The 23,245-nt window shown below is 38.3% G+C and overlaps 1 protein-coding gene across 4 annotated transcripts in view; it reads right to left on the reverse strand.

Annotated features, from left to right (window-relative positions):
- Window positions 1-23,245, reverse strand: part of mctp1 (multiple C2 and transmembrane domain containing 1) — a 142,574-nt gene that overhangs the window by 80,695 nt on the left and 38,634 nt on the right. For all 4 annotated transcript variants that reach the window (XM_020706014.2, XM_020706013.2, XM_004072648.4 and 1 more), the window contains exon 2: window positions 2,104-2,224. In XM_020706014.2, coding sequence (XP_020561673.1) covers window positions 2,104-2,212 — 109 coding nt within the window. In that variant the 5' untranslated portion in view covers window positions 2,213-2,224. The remainder of the gene's footprint in view (window positions 1-2,103; window positions 2,225-23,245) is intronic.

Below are 23,245 nucleotides of genomic sequence, written 5' to 3' on the forward strand. Positions count from 1 at the left end.
GCCAAAATAAAAACATGTCAGCTTTCAAAAACTCACATTCTCTCACAACAGTAAAAAAAAAAAAAAAAAAACAAGCGTTCAAGAGGCAACGATGTGAGCACTGTCCAAGAGATGTTTAGTCATAGCCCCATTTGTGTAAAAATGTTCACATTTTTATAGACGTAGATCATTTTTAGATATCATCAATTGTAGGATGAATCTACACTGCTCTTCTGGATTCAAAATGGGCTCTTGCACACAGTACGAGCGGTGTGTTGAGTTGTGTGATTGACCCAGCATTAATAGTGCCTTAAAAAATATTTTGACATCTGATTTGTATCAGTGGGCATTTACCCTTTAACACCAGAGTTTTAGCTCCAGCGTTGATGTTCTTTCAATTACCATCGCTCTTCAAGTATTTACACAATTTACATAAACTAACCAATTCAGACTCTAAGAAAAGCAAAATTTGTGGTTGACACAAGTTACATGAAATAAATCATCCTAACTCTGAGAAAGCTAAATAAGCAGCACTTGACAGTAGTATAATCCTTACTCAATCAATATAAACCAACTCATTCTGACAAAATCTTTCGAAATTACGGAAGTGTTTAAACATTCAAAGAGTTAGGAATTATGCATTGCCTGCGACATCTCCGGTATTAAAGCGTTAATACATAGATTGAGAAAATATTGAGTTTTAGAAGAATGCGAATAATCTAAACCGTAATACTTTCCATCTTCTTTTCCCCCCATTTTTCTGTGATATGGGTGGTTTCTCTTTCTCTCCCTAATGGGCTGTCTTGATGGGTTCAGGACAAGACAGGTGGCTTCAGTGTAACTCTGCTCATTATCTGGGTGGACAAGTAGGTATGGAAAAGGGAAAGCAGGTCAGCTCTTTTCAATTTGTTGTCATGGCAACTACTGTTAGCTAATGAGACTTTTTCCTCTAGTAAAACTCCCTGCACTGTCAGTGAAAATGTATGTGAAAATGTTTGCTTGTTTTTGCTTGCTACAACTATGGAGGGAAATAAAAACAAGCAGAAAAAGAGTCAAGGATTCCTGTCACGCATTTGACAAACACTTTTCTTCAGGGTATCCAAGCCCTTTAGACAGTAATAATGAGTGATTCTAATTGTATCAATGATGTCCAGGTTTAGCTGTCAAAATCACATTTTTTTCAGCAGTACAGAGTTAAAAGTAACTTGAGCAAAACATCTGGATCACAATGCTTGAATGGTCAGTTGGCCAAAAAGAACAAGGTTTGATGCTTAAAATGAATCAGGAAATTAAGTACCAATCTTTTCCTGCTTTGATGTGAAGCTTAGGCAATAGACTCACTCAGATGCTAGTGAAACATGTTGTGACAAGAGAGTTCTGACTGAGATGAGAGGACTATTAAAAATGTGTGAGACAAACACTGACAGAGAAAAAGGAATCCATTGAAATCAAATAAAAAACATTACATTTGCTGTGTTGCGGTTTTACACCTCATGGAGTGTTTGGTAAACTATTTAAAACATGATACAGAAAACAACCGTGTTGTACAGAAATAAAGAAAGAAAAAAATCATTCTAAGAGTGACACATAAGAGCATTAAAAATGTGTGTTTTGATACAGAATACAGTGATACTGTTATTTTATTACCTGCTTTATAAAAAAATTGATCGATCTCTCCTGGGGTGTACACTAATCAATTCATTCATCCTTTTTTTTTTGAATGAATGAATGAATGAATGAATGAATGAATGAATGAATGAATGAATGAATGAATGAATGAATGAAAAACACTAATCAATAGGTCTGAAAATATACTGTATATGAGCCTTACAGAAATAATGTGCTTTCCAAGCACAACACAAGTAGACACTTATCTTATAGGCTCACAATTGGTGTCAAAACATTAAAGCTGTACTTTACTAACAAAGTTTAGTACTTGGTATTGGCTTTGTCAAAGTGACTTTCTGTGCAGTGATTTTGCAATTTCTAGGCAGAGATGAGCCAGAGATAGGGTCACTTTCATTTTATCAATGAGAATAGAGAACAAAGAAAGCTCTTTACTCTGTCTTTCCACATAAACCTCACCACCAGTGAGATAACAAGAAGCATAAACAGATCTCCTACCTGTTCGATCTCGAATAGCCAGGTTTTTTCCCCTTTTTAGAACAATATCCAGCTGGTACATGGCTGGACAGGAAGGTTCAGGTGGGCCCTCTTCATTACTGGGCCCCATTACATTGATGCCCTGTAAAAGAAGTTAATAAATTACACAGTTGATTAAGACACTGATTCTGGTTGAATTGTGAGGGAAATAAGAAGTGAATCTTATGCTTGGAAACACACGTTCAAGCAACTGCCTCCAATGAAAAGTATATGTAAACGTGCGCATATGTGAGTTTTGGGCTTCCACGTTCAGAACTCTATTCTTCATACATCCTTACACAAGTTCTTAAGTCCCTTTTCAGGCTCTCCTTACAAAACGTATGGCCATTGAGTGTGTGCCGAAAGTTAAACCAGATGAACTTTGACCAATCGGGGACTCTATGGTAAAGATGGATGATTATGGTTCTTTTCAATATACAGAATAGCCAACCGTTTAAAAAACATTGATCAGGAAGAATAAATCAATTTTAGAGGTTTGTGCCCACCCAAAATATCAGACCAAGTCATTCATGTATCAGAATAGAGCTGTAAATGTAAAAGCCTACAGCAAGAGTTACAAGATTTGCACCACTTTGACATTTTGCATCAAGCCTCTTCAAACTGCGAGTACAAGTGCTATTATCAGGTAGCAACAGACCTGTGCAAACACTATATGCTAAAAGGGCGTGTGTGTAGCTTTAGAGCTTAGACGTGACTGACAGAAGAAACGTGGGCACCCAAATATCTCCCCCAACCACCAAATTATAAGAATGCGAACAACTAACCAGAGCAGACATGCAGCCCCCTCTAAACATACAGTTTGACTCTTAGACAGGTCATGTAATTGGCATCGAATCTGAGATCAGTGCCGCACTTTGAATGCAAGCTCCAATTGACTAACAGCAAAGCCCATTTGCATGTTGAATCAAAATCCAACAGTCTTCTACTTGATCTTTTTCACTTGTTACTTCACCACCCTCCTTTACCTTTTCATTGGAAAACCAGTGTGTGGGCACATTCGTCATTTCTCAACAGTAATCCTAGGAGAAGACGGAGCTAATAATAGCTCAAACAGAGCAAAGAAAAGCAAAAAAGGCCATTGGGAGATTGTTAAGAGATTAAGAGGCTACAGCATGAATGCAATTTCTACAAGAAGGAGGAGAACCCTTGAGAAAATTCTCTATCAAGTCAATGCAGTCAAAGACATGAGCTCCTTCTTATGAGGATGTTTCCTTTAGCTCAAGCAGAAAATGACTTATATAAAAGAAAATAACCGGGACGAACTTGTGTAATCTTAGGTGATTACACAACATAGTATAAATATATGTTGACAGATACCAAGACCAAAAATAAATAAATAAATAAATAAATAAATAAATTGAGTTGTTATTTTTGAGGCCATTATATTAAAACTCTGTTTCATAAAATATAAAAATTACCATAGAATAATAAAGTACTGAGATCTAAGTTGGATTTGGAAATGATTTATTTCACGCAATCAAAACAAAATGAAAAAAGCCTAAAAACCTAAAGAAGACAAACAGCAGAAATATATCTATCTATACACAGATATATCAAACTTGATATAATTAGTCAGGAAATTGGCTGGAAAATCTATACACATAAATCCACACAATTATTACTTTAATTATAAATAGACACGTTAACTCTTGTGCATACAGAACATGACACAATGATTCTATAATATATTAAGCCTGTCAAATGGAGTTTAATTAATTGTTTAAGGAGTTTGAGGAAGGGAATTTATATAATCCCACCCCTGTTTTTCTTTACTTAATTTTGTAGTTTTTTATTTTCTTTATATAATTTATCATTATCTGGGTATTAATTTAAATCAGTTATATTTATTCTTTAGCAACACAGATTCAGGTCATGAAGTTTAGTACTTAGTGTAAAAGACAATTCTGTCAATATATGTTGGTAAATATTAAAATATATTTTAATTACATTCTGTGTAATGCTTTTATCATAATCTAAAAATAATAAAAATTAATTATATATATGAAATATGCAGTTTTTTGTAAATTATTTTTTTATAAGCAACAGGTTTTAAAATAAACAGAATAGTCGGAATCTATCATAGCTTCACATTACAACCCTTAATGAGATTAGGCTTCACATAAAGTAAAGAACAGGTTTACACATGAACAGCAAACACTACTTAAGTATTCATTCTTAGACCATTGACCATGGTTTCATTAAATGTTCATTTGTGGCAGTACCGGTATTTTGAAGAAATGTTATGATAAATCTCACTTCTTAAAAGTGACATGTTGAGTTTTTAATTAAGAGCTGCATTCAAGAGTATGCTGCATCTGGTGCATCCAATTTCTATTGAACATCTGTTAAACATTTTCTCTAATCTGTCATCAGAACAGAAAAACATCAACTATAACAGAAAGGACTGCACAAGTGGAAATAATGGGTGTAGATATTTCTATTTATAGTAAAACTCTAAATAAAAACCGAAAAAGAAGAATGGGGTGAAGATGATAAAAGAAAACCTTTTCAGAGGACTGAAACCTAGGTTGCTGCATATTTACTGATAAACAAAGAGTATTAAATAGTATTAAAATTAAAATAAAAACATTCAACAGAAATATTAAAGAAGAGATCATTGAAATAAACATTTTAAAAAGTTAAAAAGAAGTGAATTTATAGTAAGCTTAAAGTAACAGTGCAGATGTAGACTTTTGAATAAAAATTAACAAAATAAATTATAAAAACTAAAGCCGCTGAGAACAGGTAGGTCTTTATCCTTGATTTCAATCAACTCTGTGTTTCAGCTAATATAAGATGTTCTGGAAGTCTGCTTCAGATATGTGGAGCATAGAAGCTGAATGAACTTCTCTCTGTTTGGTTTTGACTGTACAGAACTGACAACAGACCGCATCCAGATGACCGGAGAGGTCTTGTATTGGGTCAGGAGGCTAATCGTGTATTTTGGTGCAAAATTATTCAGAATAGGTGTAGTCATTCACAAAGACCAAGTGTGATTGATCTGTATTAAGCAAAGCCAAAAACAAAACAAAATCATTTCTAAAATCTTCTTGTATAACGCAGTCAAGCTTAAAGTCTGACTCCAATTATCTTTTTCAAAGGGTTACCACTACCCTTTGATTATGATTATGCCATTTTAGGCAAACTAAAAATAACAAACTAAAAATTAACTGACAGGGGGAAAAACACTTAAAAATAGCAAACACAAATTATTTATATATTCTTTGTAGTAACATGACCATTGATCAAGGTTTCATTAAAGCAGTAAATACAATTTGATGTCCAATTTTAATGTAAAAAATTAGTTTTACTGTCAGATTTTTTTAGGTACTGGTTGAACTATAATTTGCAAAATACCTAAACAAACAAAATGTAAATATTCAAGGACACCCCAAAGTTCAAGCTGTGCGACTTGACAAGATGATTACAAGGTCAGAAGTTCAGCTAAGTCAGTGCGTCTCAAATAGTGGGGCCAAGGGGGTGCGCGCGGTAGTGGCAGTTTTAGGCACAGGCAATGCGGGCAATTGTCCGCAAATTTAACAGGGGGACGGTGGTGACAGCGGCTCAGTGCTAATCTGCGCCACTCTCAGTTTCCTATTATCTGTTCTATCACAGAGTTTTTAACAGCCTGAAACCTATGAACTGCCGTCCATCCAGCTGCTCCTGTCTCTTCTCACACGTGGCCGAGTGTGTGAGAAGGGAGGGGTAGGGGAAGGGAGGGGTAGGGGGCTCAGGCTGCCAGGTGGAAAGAGGCACGCGGAGCGCTGCAAGCGCTGCCTGGATTGGCCAACACCAGGATCATCATGTGCCTTTAAATTCCTCAGCTTCCTCATAAGAGGAAAAATAATCGCCTTCTCATCCCACAAAAAAAGAAAAGAAAAACTCTAAACTAGTGGATTTAGAGCAAAAAATCAGACTGTTAGAGGAAACCTACAGCAACTCCCCGGATGATCAAACTCTACAACAAATAAGGAAAGTAAGAATTGAATTAAATGAAATAACTAATCAAAGAACACAGTTTTTATTACAGAGACTATGCTTGGAGAGGTTTGATCACAGTAATAAATCTGGGAAATATTTGGCAAATCAACTCAAAATAAACAAAGAGAAGACAACTATTTCATCAGTCATAGACCTAACAGGAAATGCAACACATGAACCAGCTTCAATAAATTCAGTTTTTAAAAACTTTTACCAATCTCTCTACTCATCCCAAATTAATCTGACAATGACATCAACAGTTTTCTCAATAGCATAGATTTGCCTAGACCAACAGAGGAACAAATCACAGCCCTGGAGTCCCCTTTTACTAAAGAAGAGCTACATAAAGCATTAACCAACATGCCTAGTACAAAAGCCCCAGGACCAGACGGCTTCCCAGCAGAATTTTATAAAGAGTTTTGGCAAATCTTAGCTCCCATTTTTCTCAGAATGACAATAGAAATTAAGGACAACAATTATCTACCTCCAAATATGAATTCTGCTAATATAATCTTACTTCTGAAACCTGGAAAAGATCCCAAATCACCATCCAGCTATTGACCCATATCGCTGATTAATGCAGATCTTAAAATAATCTGCAAAGTTTTGGCAGGTAGGCTGGAGAAGGTAGTTCCCTCTCTAATACATCCTGACCAAACAGGTTTTATAAAGGGTAGACATTCATCTACCAACATGCGCAGATTAATCAACCTCATAGATTATACAACCATCAACAACCGAGAAGCAACCATTTTGTCACTGGACGCAGAAAAGGCATTTGATCGGGTCAACTGGGAATTTTTAATAGCCACCCTGAACAAATTTGGCTTTGGAAAATCATTTATTAACTGGATTAAAATATTATATGCCTTTCCTAATGCTCGTATCAGAACAAATGATCAAACATCTCCAAGCTTTAATTTACAAAGAGGAACCAGACAAGGCTGTCCACTATCTCCGTCTTTATTTGCACTATTTATTGAACCTCTAGCTGCTGCTATTAGGCAAAGTCGAGACATTGAAGGAATTCAAACCAAAAATTTAGAACACAAAATAAGTCTTTATGCAGATGATGTTTTACTATTTACTCCAAATTCACAATCTTCCATCTGCCATATAATCTCCCTAATTAATAGATTTTCCTCAGTTTCAGAATACTCCATAAACTGGTCTAAAAGCACAATTCTACCAATTAATTGCAATTATCTAAATCCGTCATCTATTAAAATACAAACAGGCAACAAAAAGTACTTAGGTATAAATATCTCCTCTAGGCTTTCCGATCTACTCAAGCTAAACCACACCCAACTACTTAAAACAACCGAGGCTGATCTCACTAGATGGAAAACTCTACCTATTTCTCTAATCGGGAGAGTTGCAACCATAAAAATGACGATTCTCCCAAAAATTAACTACCTGTTTTCAATGATTCCTTCGTAAACCTCCAATTACTTGGTTCAAATCATTAGACTCATTCATTTCCCAATACCTATGGGAAGGTAAACCCCCACGGATCAGTTTAAAAACTATTAAAAAACCTAAAGATAGAGGAGGACTAGGCCTTCCAGACTTCCAGGACTACTACTCCGCGAACAGATTGTGTTATGTACAAAAATGGCTGAATCCTGGTGTGCTAGATGAATCCTGGCTAGGCATTGAACAAAATCTCTGTGATAACCTAGATATTTCTAATTTACCTTTCTTCAGTTCTAAAATGAAACAACACAAATGCTTCAGAAGTTTAAACATCAGCTCATCCTTAACAGCCTGGTGGGATTTTCTTAAAAAAAACAACCTCACATTATTTCCATGTAAACTTACCCCCATTTGGAATAACCCTGACATTTTGATTAACAAAAACATGATTAATTTTGCTTCATGGAAGAACAAAGGAATCCAGCAGTTCCAGCATATAATTCAGAATAGAAAATTTATGTCCCTCTCAACATTATCCTCAACCTATGGAATTAATATAAACAAATTTCTAGAATATCAGCAGCTTAAATCAGCTATAAGCACTAAATACTGCCTGACCCAAATAGACCTAGACCCTCCCCTTACAGTAACACATTTCATGGACCTTGAAAATCCCAAACTCACCTCCAAAATTTATAAGATGTTATCAGACATAGATGAAACAATTTACTTACCCATGACAAAATGGGAGTCTGAGCTATCATTGAATTCTAGTGATCAATTTTGGCTACAGATCTGTTTGAATGCCTTTAATATGACCAAAAGCCCTAATCTGCAACTTATTCAATACAAGGTTCTCCACAGAACTCACTACACCGGACAGAGGTTATTTAAAATGGGTCTCAATTAGTCTGCTATATGCACACAGTGCATAGATAACAACATAGACGACTATTTGCATGCCCTGTGGGTCTGTCCACCTGTCCAATCATTCTGGCGTAAGGTTTGTGAGGATTTATCAATCTGGTTTAATCATAAGATTCCTGCTTGCCCCAAATTCTGCTTATTAGGTGACCTGAATAACAACCAAATGGAATCTAACAAGGCTTATATGGTTCTCACCGCTGTATGTATCGCAAAGAAAACTATCCTCCTAAACTGGAAATCTAAAAATAATCTTAGCATCAACCACTTCAGAAACCTCATGTCAGAGCATATTAGTTTAGAGATAATGTCCTCCACAAAAAACCTGTCGGCTTCAGACTCTCCCTGGCTCCAGCTGGTTAGTCACATCACCTAGAAGGGGTGGGATGGTGATAGGTTGAGCCGGGTCCTGGCTGGTTGGGTGGGCCGGGGTGGGTTTGGGGGGGTGTGTTCTGCCGGGCCTGCCGTTCTCCCGGCTCGGGGCTCTGGTTGCCTGGGTGGGGTGGTGGCGGGGGCGCACACTCTGCCGGCAAATTGGCAGGGGTTCCTGGGCGGGTGCCTTCTGGGCGCAGGGTAGGCAGTGCGGCTGACCGGGAACGGCGGCCGGGTGCCGTGCTGGGTGGCTGGTCGCCGTGGCGGGGGCTGGGGAGGGGGCTCTGGGGCCTGGGGTCGTCTGCCCATGGCCGGTGTTTCACCCGTGGCCAGTAGTTGGCGCGTGGCCTGGCCGCCCGGGGGTCGACGCCGCAGTCACAGCAGGGGTTAAGGGGTTCACTTGGGTGGGTTTATTTTATTATCATTATTATTATTATTATTTATTTAATTATTATTATTATTTAATTTTTTTATTTATTTATTTGGGGGGGGGCCTGGGGGGGCGGTGTGCTAGTCCTTAGGGAGGCCAGGGTATGAATGGTGGGGCTGGCCCCCCTACCCCTCCGTTCTGGCACCGGGACGCTTCCTTGCTGGCTGTCTCTCGGCGCTACGAGGCTCTGGCCTCCAACTGCGGCTGGCTTGCCGTTTCTGGCTGCCTGGCCGCTCTGGGAGGGGGGGCGCCTACCGCGGCCGGCTGGGGGGCCGGTCGCTCGGGGGAGCCTTCTCCCCCGGTTGTGCCCATCCGCCCGCTCCTCCACGCTCTCACCCAAAAAAATATTGCACACAGGCACATAGGGCTCCGGGAACTGGATGGGAGGGGTATGCTGGCGGGGCTCACTGGGGATGCCCCTCTCTGGGTTCTCATTGGCACCCGCCCTCCTCCCCGCTTTTTACTTGCATATTAGACACTCTGATTCATCTAGGGCCTTGTGGAGAGGGTCTGGTGGAGGGGGCACGGTGAAACATCCGTGCTCACCTTTCGCTGGCCCCCCCCACAATTTTAACTTCCTCTGTAGACAGACACACTGCACGCTAGTAGCACACACACAGCAAATACACACCACTCACAGAGGGACCCCGGACTGGGGGGCTTTGCGGCTTGGCAGCGGTGGAGCCCCCCACACTGGGGACCTCCTATTTTACCTGCAGCACACACACAGCACTCCCACACCTCCATACATGGGTGAGCTCGGGGGGGGTGGCGGCCAGTCTTCACCCGCCTGGTCCTCTCAGGGCGGCCGGGCTTATGGGTATCCTGTCGGCTGCGGGAATGGTCGGGCACACGGCGCTGGGGGTCGGCCGGCTGGGGGGGTGGTTACTGCGTGGCGGCGGGGGGGGGGGGGGTAACCAGATGATTGTGAGTATGTGTGCGTGAGTGCATGGGTAGGACGGACCTGGGGGCTGGCTCGCTGGGACCCTCTGGGGCTTTCCCTCCCCATCACAGAGAGGGGAGGGCACTGAGAGGGTTGGGGAGGGGGACTCAGATATTATGGCGGGGGGGGGGGTTGTAGTGTGTAGGGTTGTAGGGTTATGGGGGGTGGCTGTGGGTGCGTGGCGATCCCTGGGTTGCTTAGGTCGCGTGCCTGGGCTGGCTTGCAGAGACGGGGCGCCGGTCGGGGGGTGGCCAGCTCATGGGTTCCGGGGGCCCTGGCTTCGTCCCTGGCCTTTGTCCCGGTGTCCGCCGCCCGGTGGCCCCCATGGCTGCCGCCTGGTACGGCTAAGCGCTCCTGTCTTGTGGCCTGGGGGCCGGACACTGGGTTCGCTTGTGCCTCTGGGCATTGGGGGGGGCCCTGTAGGGGGGCCCTCTCTGTGCCTGGCTGGTGGGGTGGGCGGTCCCCTCCTCCTCCCTTCCCGGGCTGCCTGGGTCCGGATGCTGGGGGGGCTTCTGGCCTGGGGGGCTCTCCTCCCCTCTCCTGGTCTGGCTGGTCTGGCTGGGTAGGATCTGGCTCCCCTTATGAACACACGGTTCTACCCCCACGTGCACGTGCACACTGCCACACTGCTCCCTGTCTGCTTCATCCCTCCTCCTTACCCACAGTGTATTGATGGACAGATTTTTTTCGCTCATCTTAGTGTCAGATTTTCACCTTTGATGTAACATTCGTCTTTCCAGCAGATCTGGTATAATTGTTACAGCTTAAAATAATAACTTATTCAAATCAGTGCTTGTATCCCCCACCTTTTCACCTTTCTTCCTTTTACTCTCTTCCACCCTCCCCTCACATTCTTCCCCTCTCCCTCCCCACACACACTAAATGTAACAAATAAATAAAAAATAATACGACAAAAAGGGGTTTATACAAATCTACACTCTAGTTTCTTGAAGCTATATAACCTCTTTTTGTGATAGTAAAACCTGTCCAACACAAAAAGCCTTCAGCTCTAATCTGTTTGCTCAGCTGTTGGACAGAACAAGTTTAAAAAAAATAAAAAATAAAAATAAATTCCTCAGCTCATGCTAATAATGTCATTCTTTATTAACTATTGTAGACATTTTTAAGACAACTTTATTTTCCATAAATGTATCTTTGTCTGCTTGTGGTTTAGTTGGTGTCAGTATTTGACATAAAGACAGCAGGTAATGCAGGAAAACAGCTTCAGATCATAAATAAACAATCGATCATTTAGAACAAAAATCAGCACAATGTTTTTACCTATTTCTTCAGACTAAAAATGTTAAATATTGGTGTATTGGTGCTGCTGTGTTAATGTTTCAGATCAATTTACATTTAATATTATTTACAAATTGAATTGTTTTTCTCAGCATCAAATGGTTCAGTTGGTCAAAATGTTTCTAGTTTAAATAAGGAATGACAGATCTTTTCTTTCAGGCACTTTAAGCTTCTTTTCTGTTTTAGACTAGAACAGGGCTTCTGTGGCTAAATAAAGGTAATATCTGTTGAAAGTGGATTTATATATGTTTTTTTCTTTTGTTAATGTTAAAAGATTATACTTACATAATCTTTATAAATACTAACCTAATATATTGTTGGGGTGGGTAGGGGGGAGGTTTGGGGGGTGGGGAGTTAGGGGGGGCGCAAAACATTTTCTTTTTCCTAGGGGGGGCCTGGCACAAAATGATTGGGAAGCACTGAGCTAAGTCCACATTATTAAACTTCACGTGTGCGTGTATGCAACAGACAAAACTCCAGAATTATGCAGAGGTATGGACATGATGTCCATCTCTGAGCAGTACACAAAAGACCCGCAAAGCTCACTATGTGACTCCAAATGTAAAATAACAGGATTACAAGAGCATTTAGAGATCTCTAGAGATACTGGGCTCATACTAACATGATCAGGACAGTATGTGATATTGATTTACTACAGTTCAGATCACCTGACCAAAAAACTCTTTGATTGATGTAAACAACAAAGAAAAAGTCTTTCTATATTTCAAGTACAAGAATACATTCTTCATGCTGAACCACACCAATAGAAAGACAGGTACAGTACAAGTTCGTGCACCAGACATTTTTCTCCCTGACACTGGTCTGTCCTTTGGGATAAGCTCAGAGGAAATAATCCATTTCTTTTCTGTCCCTTGGGCCCATTTGACTCTAACTCTAACCGCTGAATATTGATGATTCTGCCAAGACAGACACACGCACCAAAGACAGATCCTAAACACAAACTCAAAATGACGGAAATTGAGTTAAAGAGAAGAGGTGAGGTAACAAAATGATGCCGGTTTGCTGCGTCCATCTGCTCTGTGTGGGAGATTAAAACAATAACTCAACGCAAACCAGTAGTTTCCATCTGTTTTTTTTTTCTTAGTGCATGTACTTAACATGGTACATATTGTACCCTGTATGGACTAAATTCTACGTAAGGATATTGTGACTCGTGTGTGTCACTGATCAACAACCCCAGAATCTGATATTTACCTATTTAATCCCCCAGTGAACAGCAAGGAGACCATCTTTCACAGAAGACAGACTGTAAATGTGAATAAACTTAATTTGAAATAATTCCACTGAAATATCAATAAATGTGATGTAGCTTTTCCATCAAATAAATGTTGGTGTAATGAGGTGAAGCTTTTCCTTTAAGCATTACATTGGAAATATTTAGTGGGTTTCTGCTTCCTTTCCAAAACTCCACTGAAGTGAATGAGCTTCTCTTTCTTTCAGATCATCAATAAACTCAATCTTTAGTGTCTTAATGCTGAAGAAAAAACAGATGGATGCAAAAGGATTAAGCGGACAAGTTGCTCTGAGCTCCAGTCTTTTAAGAAATGCTGTAAATGCACGCAAACTATCTAAAAGCCTCACTTCTATTTAACCATTTTGCACCTTGATTACATTTAAGTTTAAAAAAGACTTCTCATAATTTGTTAAACGAAAAGCCACAATTTACACATTTCTGATAACAAGGAAACAAAAAAAGTGATTTATCCTAAAACAAAGATGTTTTTTCTCAAAAGGTTGCTTGAGCAGATGGTATCCAGGACTCAACCCCCTACTCCTTCCTAAGTCCAACTCACTGATTGCAGGAAGCAATTTGGTCAAAAGGCTTTCTCTATAGGAAGAGGACAGATTCACAACCTACCAGTGGACCCTCCGAGCAAAAAATAGCTTTTCACACATTTAGCTTGGAAACATCTTTTTTTTTCTCTCAGCCACATTGTAGAGGTCCATCTTCAAAACATAAAACACACATGTAAAATGACAAATTGTGACAAAACCTAATAATTAAATACAAGATAACAAATATAATTACCTGTGTCATCAAAAACTTGCATTTGTTCAAACCCTATCTAGATTACACCAAATACCAAGCAAAATAGCAGAAAACACAGTAGTTTGTTTCAAATGCAAAAAAACTGATGCACGAATTGCTCCGACACTCCCTTTTGGGGTATCAACCCAAAATAGCAGAGTCTTTTTACAGGAGGATGTGGTTAGCCCAGGGCTCTGCACGAGCCAGACTCTCGTTCCTCACAGTGATGACAGGTAATTTCCAGGCTCTGCTAATCCATTTCTGCAGAACAATAACCTGTTCCCCCATTTTCATTAACAGAGACATTACAACAGCAGGTCTTTTAATGGTAGTGATGATGCGTCATGCTAAAAAATATATATATATATATATATATATATATATATATAAAGAAAAACGTATTCATCTATCATTCTTTATATTATATTTCAGGGAGCCGGTTTAGCTCGTGCTGGTTTGCAGCGCCTTCCGTCTGTGAAACCAGGGTCCAAATCCGGGCTGCTCCCTATTCCCTTCTCTGCTTCTGTGCCGGTCCCAAGCCCGGATAAATTGAGAGGGTTGTGTCAGGAGGGGCATCCGGCGTAAAACATTGCCAAGTTAACCATGCGACTCATCCTCAAAAGAGAGGTTGTTTTGCTGTGGCGACCCCTGATGGGATAAGCCAAAAGGGAAAGAAGAATTACTTATATTATATTTCAGATTAATTAAGATTGTTGTATATATCAAGAACTGGTGGGGTTGGACCCAAAATACAGGAGACCGGGCTTAGTGGCAAAAACGTTAACATTTAATAAATAAACGCAAACATTAAAAAACCCCAGATGGGAAAGAAAAAGGAAAAAAAAGGTGACCAAGCAAATGACCTGACAATGAAGAACTGAAAACCAGACACTTAAATACACTGAGGACAAGTAAGTGAAATGAAGACAGCTGTGAATGATTAGCAACCTAAACCTGGTGTGACTGACAGAGAGACGAAAGAAAAAAGATTTTAAATCCAGATTCCATGACTTCACCTCAACCCATCATCTGGATAAATGAGAACTTTCACCGATGTGTCCCTTTTTCACTCTAATTCAAAAAAGTATAAAATTGTGAATTATGAGCTTTTTTCAGTTACATTATTTGAATATTAATAAGAATTTGCATCTGAACATAAACATTATCAATACAAACACACTATTCTGCAGCACAAAGTTATCAGTTTATTCCTGTTTGGGGTTACAGGGATGCTGAAGACTACCCAGCTACTGTTGGGCACCCTGGGCAGAAACCCACACTTGAGGGACAATGTATAGACACCAATCAACCCATTAAGCATGTCTTCATTCATTCTGTGGGATGAAGACAGAGTGCCCAGAGAAAACCCACACATGCATGGGAAGAACATCCACAAATCCCAACTGGGATTTGAACCAAAGCCTCATCACTGTTAGACAAGAGTGTTAACCGCTACGCAACCGTGCAGCACAGCATGAAGTCATTTCAAGACAAAACTATGTAGGCGTTTTACATCAGCTCAATTACATCATTTTAATTTCAAGGGAGAACCTGATAGATTCAGTGACAAATTTCTTCATTTTGCCTGCATTATCTGCTTTCTGGTCTTGAAAGACCAACCCAGGGGTTTCTGGAGTTATCGTCTGCAAAACTACTGAAATGTTTCAAATCTACATCCACGCATTAAGATGAGCGCTATATTCAAATCTGGCTGTTAAATATAACTCATTTTGATCACATTTAAGTAAAAACAGAAGGGCAGTTTATAAAATTCAATTTAAATGATTTCAAGATTTTTTTTACTTAATAAGCGTAACATAAAAAAATGCACCAAACCCTTTAGATACATTTTTGGTGCGCATTTGTTTTGAGTGTGTAGGATTCAATTGTTTTGTTTTTTGTTTTTTTTTTTTGTTCTGGTTTTTGCTTCAATTGTTCTATTTTTGATTTAAACCAAATATTAAAACTCTAGCACTGCATGGTCCCATATATTCAACTTGTTTGCAGTGTGATAAATAATAGTTGCTGTCTCACATCTGCATAACGAAAAAGTTTAAAATCAAAATCTGATTGCATTTCACTGGCTGTAGGCTACAGCGTCTGCACAGTCACATCTCCTGAAACTGTTTAAAGACCCACTCGAATGAAAGTCATGTTTTTTAAGTTTTTTTTTACATTTTCTTGGGCTATTTTGCTTACGTTGGAGGACATAAATAAAGAAAATTAAGCCTCAAAATGGCTGCTGAGTTAACAATGATATAAAATCAACCAACAATGATATAAAATCATTGTCAACCAGGAGCAGACACTCAAATGGCATTTAAAAAGTCCTTTTAGTAATAACCTAGGACTTACAAACGCAAGCCACAATCTCCCTGCTCCGCTCCATTCTGATATATTCACTTGTAGACAACTACATCTATTACATCTTTGTTTTCCTCGTTCAACCTGGCATCTGGCTCAAAACTGTACAGCTGGATAGTTCCGATATTGCTCGACATTTTGTTGAACCCGTTATGCTAGGTTCGAGTTGTGAGGAGATGTAAGCTAGCAGGAGAGAGTATAAACAAAGGGCTAATGGGAAATGGGGTGGGCTTACTCCAATGCACAACTCCTGCTGATGTCCTAAAAAAAGCCAGAGGTTTTTTTAGATTTTCGGCAAAAAAAATCAACAACATAATCCTAATTAAAAGACCACTGGGAACGCTGTTACAATAGATCAAAAGAACTAAAGTTGGACAAAGGTGCAAATGTGCTTTTTGCATGGAGTAAGAGCAAAACAAAACCTCTTAAAATGTACAAAAGACCATCTGACAAATGAAATGTTGTCTTTTCCTGAAGGCCAAAGTTAATTTTGGGAATCCATAAAATCAGAGCACCAATCAGAAAGAAAGAGTGTCTACTGCAGCTAGAAAATATCGTGGATCATTGGTCTCTTCAACACATTGCTTTTTGGATCCACACACAGAAACACAAAGACACATTCTGGGCAGGAGGCTCTTGAGGTCTGCCAGTGAGGCTTATTGAATTGCTAGAAATGTATCTTTTCTGTACTCAGGCTAATTATAGGAACATACGTGGGAGTAAAGGAGACTGAGGTTGTTTCCACTGGTACCACTCTTAAAACCTTACTACTGTTTTTGTGTGAGACCAGCCTGATACGTCTAATACATATAATCAAAGATGCTACAGAAGGAAAAGTTCTTTCAGCTTTGGGAGCCTGTCATCAATAAAGTAATCCCAGATGATTTAAAGATGAAATAATCTGCATGAAGAGGGATGTGTACACAAGAAGCAAACAAAAAAATCCCAATGCTTAAAAAAAATCCTTTTGGCACCTGTTTATTAAAAAACAAAAAAAACTCCAAGATTCTTAGAGACTTCCAAAATAACAGATGTGAACCTTGTCTGTAGCTTCTTTTCTTTGACACTCTGCTGGTTTTCCCAAATAAATAAAAAGAAAACATCATCTCACTCCTACTGTCTTCCATCTCCATTTTTTGCAAAATGGCTTAAGGAAAAATTTCCGCCCTAATGTCTGAGATTGATTTTACTTCTGCAAAAACCTATGCAGTTCAAGAATGAAACAAAGAGATCTTTTTGTAACCCAAATGTCATGCAATACATTCACTCATCTTGACCAAATACTCCATTACTTCTGTGCCGTTACTGAGCGTCTGTCCTATTGAGAATGTGCAGCAGGTATTATGTAACACAGCAGTCCACAGCATAGCGCTGAGTTGGATGTTAACAGCCACTCGACACCATCATGAGGTGTCTTTGCAGTGTTGCTGTCTTGAAATTGGCCCAGTAGTCCATAAAGTGCACAGTTTAACACTCTACAGTATGATTATAGTTATTATTCTGCTGAAGGAACATATAAAATGAGACTTTCAGAGCTGTTACATGATGGCTGAGACAATGAACAGTTACTTACAGACTGACTCAAAACATAAAGATGCATGACAAATGTCATATTATTGCTCAGAACCCTCCATAGCCATGCAGTAGAGATACTAGCTTTACACAAGCATCATATTCTAGACAATGCCTGTTTTCGCGATTAGAGAATAATCTAGACAGTACATTCATATGGTGCAAAAATATTCATGCATATGTTTTTTGGACACTGTTGATGGCAGATAACATGTTTTTTTTTGGCAACACTCCTCCTACCAGTTACAGCTGCTGTAACACAGTTTAAAAAATTTGAAAGCAATAAGCCATCTCTGCTCATTTAAGAGAATGATCACTGTCTTGTCATAATTAGCAGGTATAAGTCATTAGACTATAATTAATGCTTCTTCAAGTTCACTTTAGGGTTTAAAAGAATCATAAATTACTCTTTATTCAGTAAATCAAATACATGAATCACTTTATTTTAAAATATTTCTTCCTTTCTTAAGAGAAAACTGCATTCAGATGGTTTTTAGTAGAAGAATCAGTCGTTTTTTAATGAAAGTTTTACCTGTGATCTGTTTATATAACTAATTATATATAAGACATTTTACAACCAAATAAAATATTGAAAAGTTGAAAAAAAACAAAAAAACCAATATGATTTAACATAGTAAAATTGTAACGTTCTGAAGAGAATTCTGAATCTGACATTTAGCATTGAAACCTACAATTTATACTGTAAAGAAAACGTTTTATATTTTGTTCCTAAATGTTTAGTTTGCTAAATTTTTACAAATTCATACCAATTTTCTGTTTTCCCACTAAAACCACCCTCCTACTTACAGTTTTGCTGCTTTGCTGCATCTGTTGTTCAGGGGATTGACTTTCAGAGGATTATCCTCTCGTTTTCATCAGCAAGCATTCATCCATGACAGGAGCCAATAACTCCTTATACATCACTAACATGAAGCCTGCACTTGGTGGGAGATGGATAAAGCATCCATCATCTGAAGGGTGTTTCTTGTGGATGTGTTTACCAACCTAAAGGTAATCTTGCATAATCCTGCAGATATCAGTGCAAATAGAGTATCTGACAGTATTCTGATGCACACACAACAGTAAATGATAGATGTTGTATACTTACATTTTCTAGCTTCTGTAAAACCAAAAGCTCTTTGCACTCCCATTCACATACACATTCATGCACAAATAGAGAAAAATAAATGATCGACTGGTGATTGACCTTCACCGTTGACCAGCTGAGCTAAGCCAGATTTTGAACCAATGTTCTCGTTGTTGTCTGCATGATTAAGAATTATTTCTTGTTCTTAAACATTCTGTGTACGTTTGGTAGTAAATAAAGTTTTACATCACATTGCATCACACAGCAATGCAAGCAAGAACGTTCTTCACATATTCACACACCGCTCTTAAAACAGAAAACAAGCAAACCGGTAGCTAAAACACAAAGTAGGCCTATCGCTATAATTCACTGCTTTTCAGATCCAATTGCTTATTCCAGACTCATTGGGGTCATACCTTCATCAAATCAATAAAAATTGTTTTAAGCAAGCTATATATAACCTTATTAATTAGTCAATATTTTACAAATATTTTTGGCATCAATGTGTTGTTCTTTATTACATTTTTAAGTAACAAACATTTTTCAATAAACTCTAAATATTTCAGTTTAGTTCTACAATTTACTGCATTTAACATCCATAAACCTGCAAATATATAAATGACATCTGGGTCTTTGCAGTTCAACATCAAAAAAAGGAATGCACATCTAAGTCCTCTGGGTTGTACAGCATCAAACTGCAATCCTGAAAGTGAACAGATGATTGAAAGATTCATTTAGTGTTATGACATTTCTGTGGGGTTTGTGGATGTACTGCATTGTTAGATCAGATAACGTCTCAAATGACTTGCAAAACACGTGTTTCTCACTGCCATCTACCTAAAACTTACACTCTACTTATATTAGCATTCAGTGTAATGTTTTGTCATACACATAAATAACTGAAGTTACCAAAAAGTAATGGTATCAATTCATGACACCTGTCTTCCTTTGCGACACAATGATCTGTTTCTTTTATGTTAATCTGCCTTTTGCTAGCCATGTTTGAAACACACTTCTTTCAGCTAAGTATTAGCCTCTTGAAGTAAAGCATAATAAAACATACAAAAAAATGTCTACACTAGTAGAAATTACTTAAGTTTCGATCAACTTCAATTGCATGTAAACAACCTTAAAATGTTTTCTAGTTTGTCTAATGAAAGTTTTTTGTGGAATTCTAATATGTACAGAGTTTTTCATTTTTGGCAACACACTTGCCTTAATTTAACGTCTATATTTCTTTTGTACCATTTCTACCGGTAGATGTTTTTGTCTATGGTACAATATACACACAGCGAGAGACAACTGTAATGATGCCTATCCTGTCGTTTACTTAACCATGATAAACCATGAACCATACTCTTGTGCTGAAGAAGAATGTGTACCAGCAGTTTTGAATTCTGTCATTTGTTTGGAGCCAACAAAGTTCAGACGGTCATTACTCATCAATTTCCAAACATAAATGTGTCGCTTCCTCATTTAGTCATTCAGCCATTCAGCCAGACCCCACAGGCACAGCAATTTGCAAACGAAATGAATGAGCCTCAGGTGTACAGCCACAACAGACTCACTTCCACCACAATTGTATGACATGTGATCTTTGGAGGTTTCATATCTCTCTGCAACTTTCAAGTATTGTCCTTATGAATTTCGATATTAATCAAGATATCTTGGCATGACAACACACAGATGTACAGAGATGTTCTACTCTGGATCATACAATTTTGTTCATTGCCATTTTTTTTTATTAAACCAATTAGGAAATGTTTTTTTCTAATCAAAGTATCTAATAACTCTTTACAAAGTACAATTTTGTATCAATTTTCTGTGCATTAACAAGTTTTCATTTAGTATTTTATATTAATAAAAATGTGGATTCTATAAAAGGGATTTAAGCTGGATTTGCAGGATTTAATAACAATACATTTTTATTGTTGTAGGTTTTATCTGGGTTTCTACAGATCATCATCAACAAAGAAAATACTCATAACAAATTTACTATGCTGTACTGGAGGTATGAAATTGTTCAGTTAGCTGAATGTACTAAAAGTAAAACAGCGCCCCTGGTGGTCAGAGATGGGTGTGAGGTCAGATTTGTATGAGGAACTCATTGCATTTCAATGACCTACTTACTGATTTACAGCTAGTGAGCAGCTCAAATGCATGAGCAACTAAAAAGCAAGAATGCTATTTAACGAAAAAGCAATGAAATGAGAAAATCCCTTTTATTTCTCTATATAGTTTTCCTTATTTACTTCCCCTGTCTTGTAAATTGTCCAAATATAAATTAAATCAAATACAAAATTAGAATTTAATATTAACAAAAATTATGAGCTCTCATCACATTTATTGATCAGTCTAAACCACTAAAATACTTTTTTATTCATTTGTTTTCTCTAATAAAGAAATAAGCTTGTACACTGTAATGGAGATACTCTATCCAATGAAGTAATGCAGTAATCTCCAATTTATTTATAGTTATTGCAGACAAAACCTTTTTTTTTTTTAATGTGGTTTTCTTCGAAATAGTGGTGCCAAATTCTTTCCAAATCATTTCTCCAGTTAGGAATGCAAGCAGAGAATTTTTTATTTTTTCGAACCAATATGATTTTTACTTCCTCAAATGTAATAGTGTACTTTCTTCACAAACTTGGTTGTAATTGTTATCACTTTTTTACTCTGCCAGTCAGAAGCAGCTAGATTTTGACCGTCATTACTTATGAGTTTCAAAACATGAAAGTTTCACTTCCTTGTTTAGTCATTCAGTCAGAGCCCACAGGAACAGCAATTTGCAAGCAAAATGAATGTGCCCCAGGTGTACAGCCATAACAGGAACAGACTCACCTATACGCCACAAGTGAATGCAATGTGAAGTTTCATATCTCCTTGCAGCTTTTGAGTGCTGTCCTTAGATTTTGGTCATTCTTTTTTCAGTAAACAATGGCATAACAACACTTACACCACACTTACAGAGCCATTTCTGTTAGAATATTAGTTTTTTTATATCTTAATCTGAAGCATAACTCCGAACAAGTAGAGGGTTCAACCCTGATTATATTATTGATTATATACAAATGATCCAAATAAATTAAAAAATACAGGTTGTGTACACACAATATAACACTCTCAACCATTTCTCCTCTCAGAGCACAATGACATTTTGTGGATTAAGGACATTTTAGTTTATTATATTGCACAAACATCCCCAAAAAATAAGTATTAATCTTACTTTATAAAATTTCCCATTATTTCTATTTGGTATATACCCTGCAAAATTGAATCCCTGATCCTCTGTAACCTTCATTCTTATCTATGCATTATCAAACCGCTTGTGGTGGAACCAAAGTGAATTTTAAAAATGGCCCATGTGGAGTAAAACCAACATTTTAGGGAGATATTTATACCTACACCAAGGTAAGGTTATACTGTGATTCACAGGCAGGAAACCTCAGAAAGTTAATATCACTTCTTCGACCCTCTTTCTTTTACTCTGAGAGCCCCGACCTCTATACTCAATAACGTAACTCATTGTTCTATTTTTTCCTGCCAGCTGTGTCAAGCTGTGCTTCAGTAGAGTTCTGTGTAAAAGCCTTTACGCTGATCAATACTGAGACCGCATATGGCAAGATCCAGGTTCTCCTGCAGAACCTCTCCCACAAAGAAGATGGGACATATTTAATACGTGCTAGTACAAGCAGACATTTTTCTTAAATTAAATTAGCTTCAAACATGTTAATAATCAGAATACAATCTATATTACAGGTACTCAAATAGCAGTAGTAATTAACAACAATAAAAACACAACAGAGAGTGTGAGAGTGAATGGATGTGTGATTGAGGATATTCTACCCTGCGACAGACTGGCGACCTGTCCAGGGTATCCCTTGCCTACGCCCAAGTGGCCGGGATAGGCTCCGGCAACCCCGTGACCCCGAAAGGGAATAAACGGTTAAGAAGATGAATTAATAAAAACACAACATGTTTGAAAAGGAGCAGACAGAAGCTTAGCCTTTTAAAATAAAAAAGTTATAATTTTGCTCTCAGGACAATATAATAATCATAGTTGCAATTCACAATCATCAACAATCATGTTCATCTTCGTCAATATATAGTGATAATACGGACAATAACATTTATTTATATATGACTACCCATGTTTGCAGTTAAAAAATGTTTATTGTCTACCTATTTTTTTCTAAATGCTAGTATTTATCAGTTATTCTTTTATTGTGCCCATACCATACATATGCTTGTAGCTATTTTTTAATGTTTTTACATTATTTCACCAGCCAGTTGCTACGTGCGTTACTACCCTGATGATGCATTTCTGAGAGGTAACATGATGTATGATGGAGGGGAATCATGTTCACATACAACAAAGGGCATGTCAAATACAAGCGTCAGCACAATCCTTAGACGGGGGAAACCTCAGAGAGCTTCTGTGCATCGCATTGAGCAAGAATTAATGCTTGGGAAGCAACTGTCGTCTGCTGCACCTGACAGCTACACAACAAAGCCAATCTCCATAAATAATGAAGAGGAACGATTTTCCACAGACAGAGAGAGGCAGAAGTAGAGGAGCTGAAATCAGAGAAGGGGAGGAGAGCATCACAGGATGAGGGTGAGTAACGGCAGAATGAATCCAAGACAGCAAGATGAAGAAAACTG

Source organism: Oryzias latipes, chromosome 9 (assembly GCF_002234675.1).
Source record: "Oryzias latipes chromosome 9, ASM223467v1".
NCBI lineage: Eukaryota > Metazoa > Chordata > Actinopteri > Beloniformes > Adrianichthyidae > Oryzias > Oryzias latipes.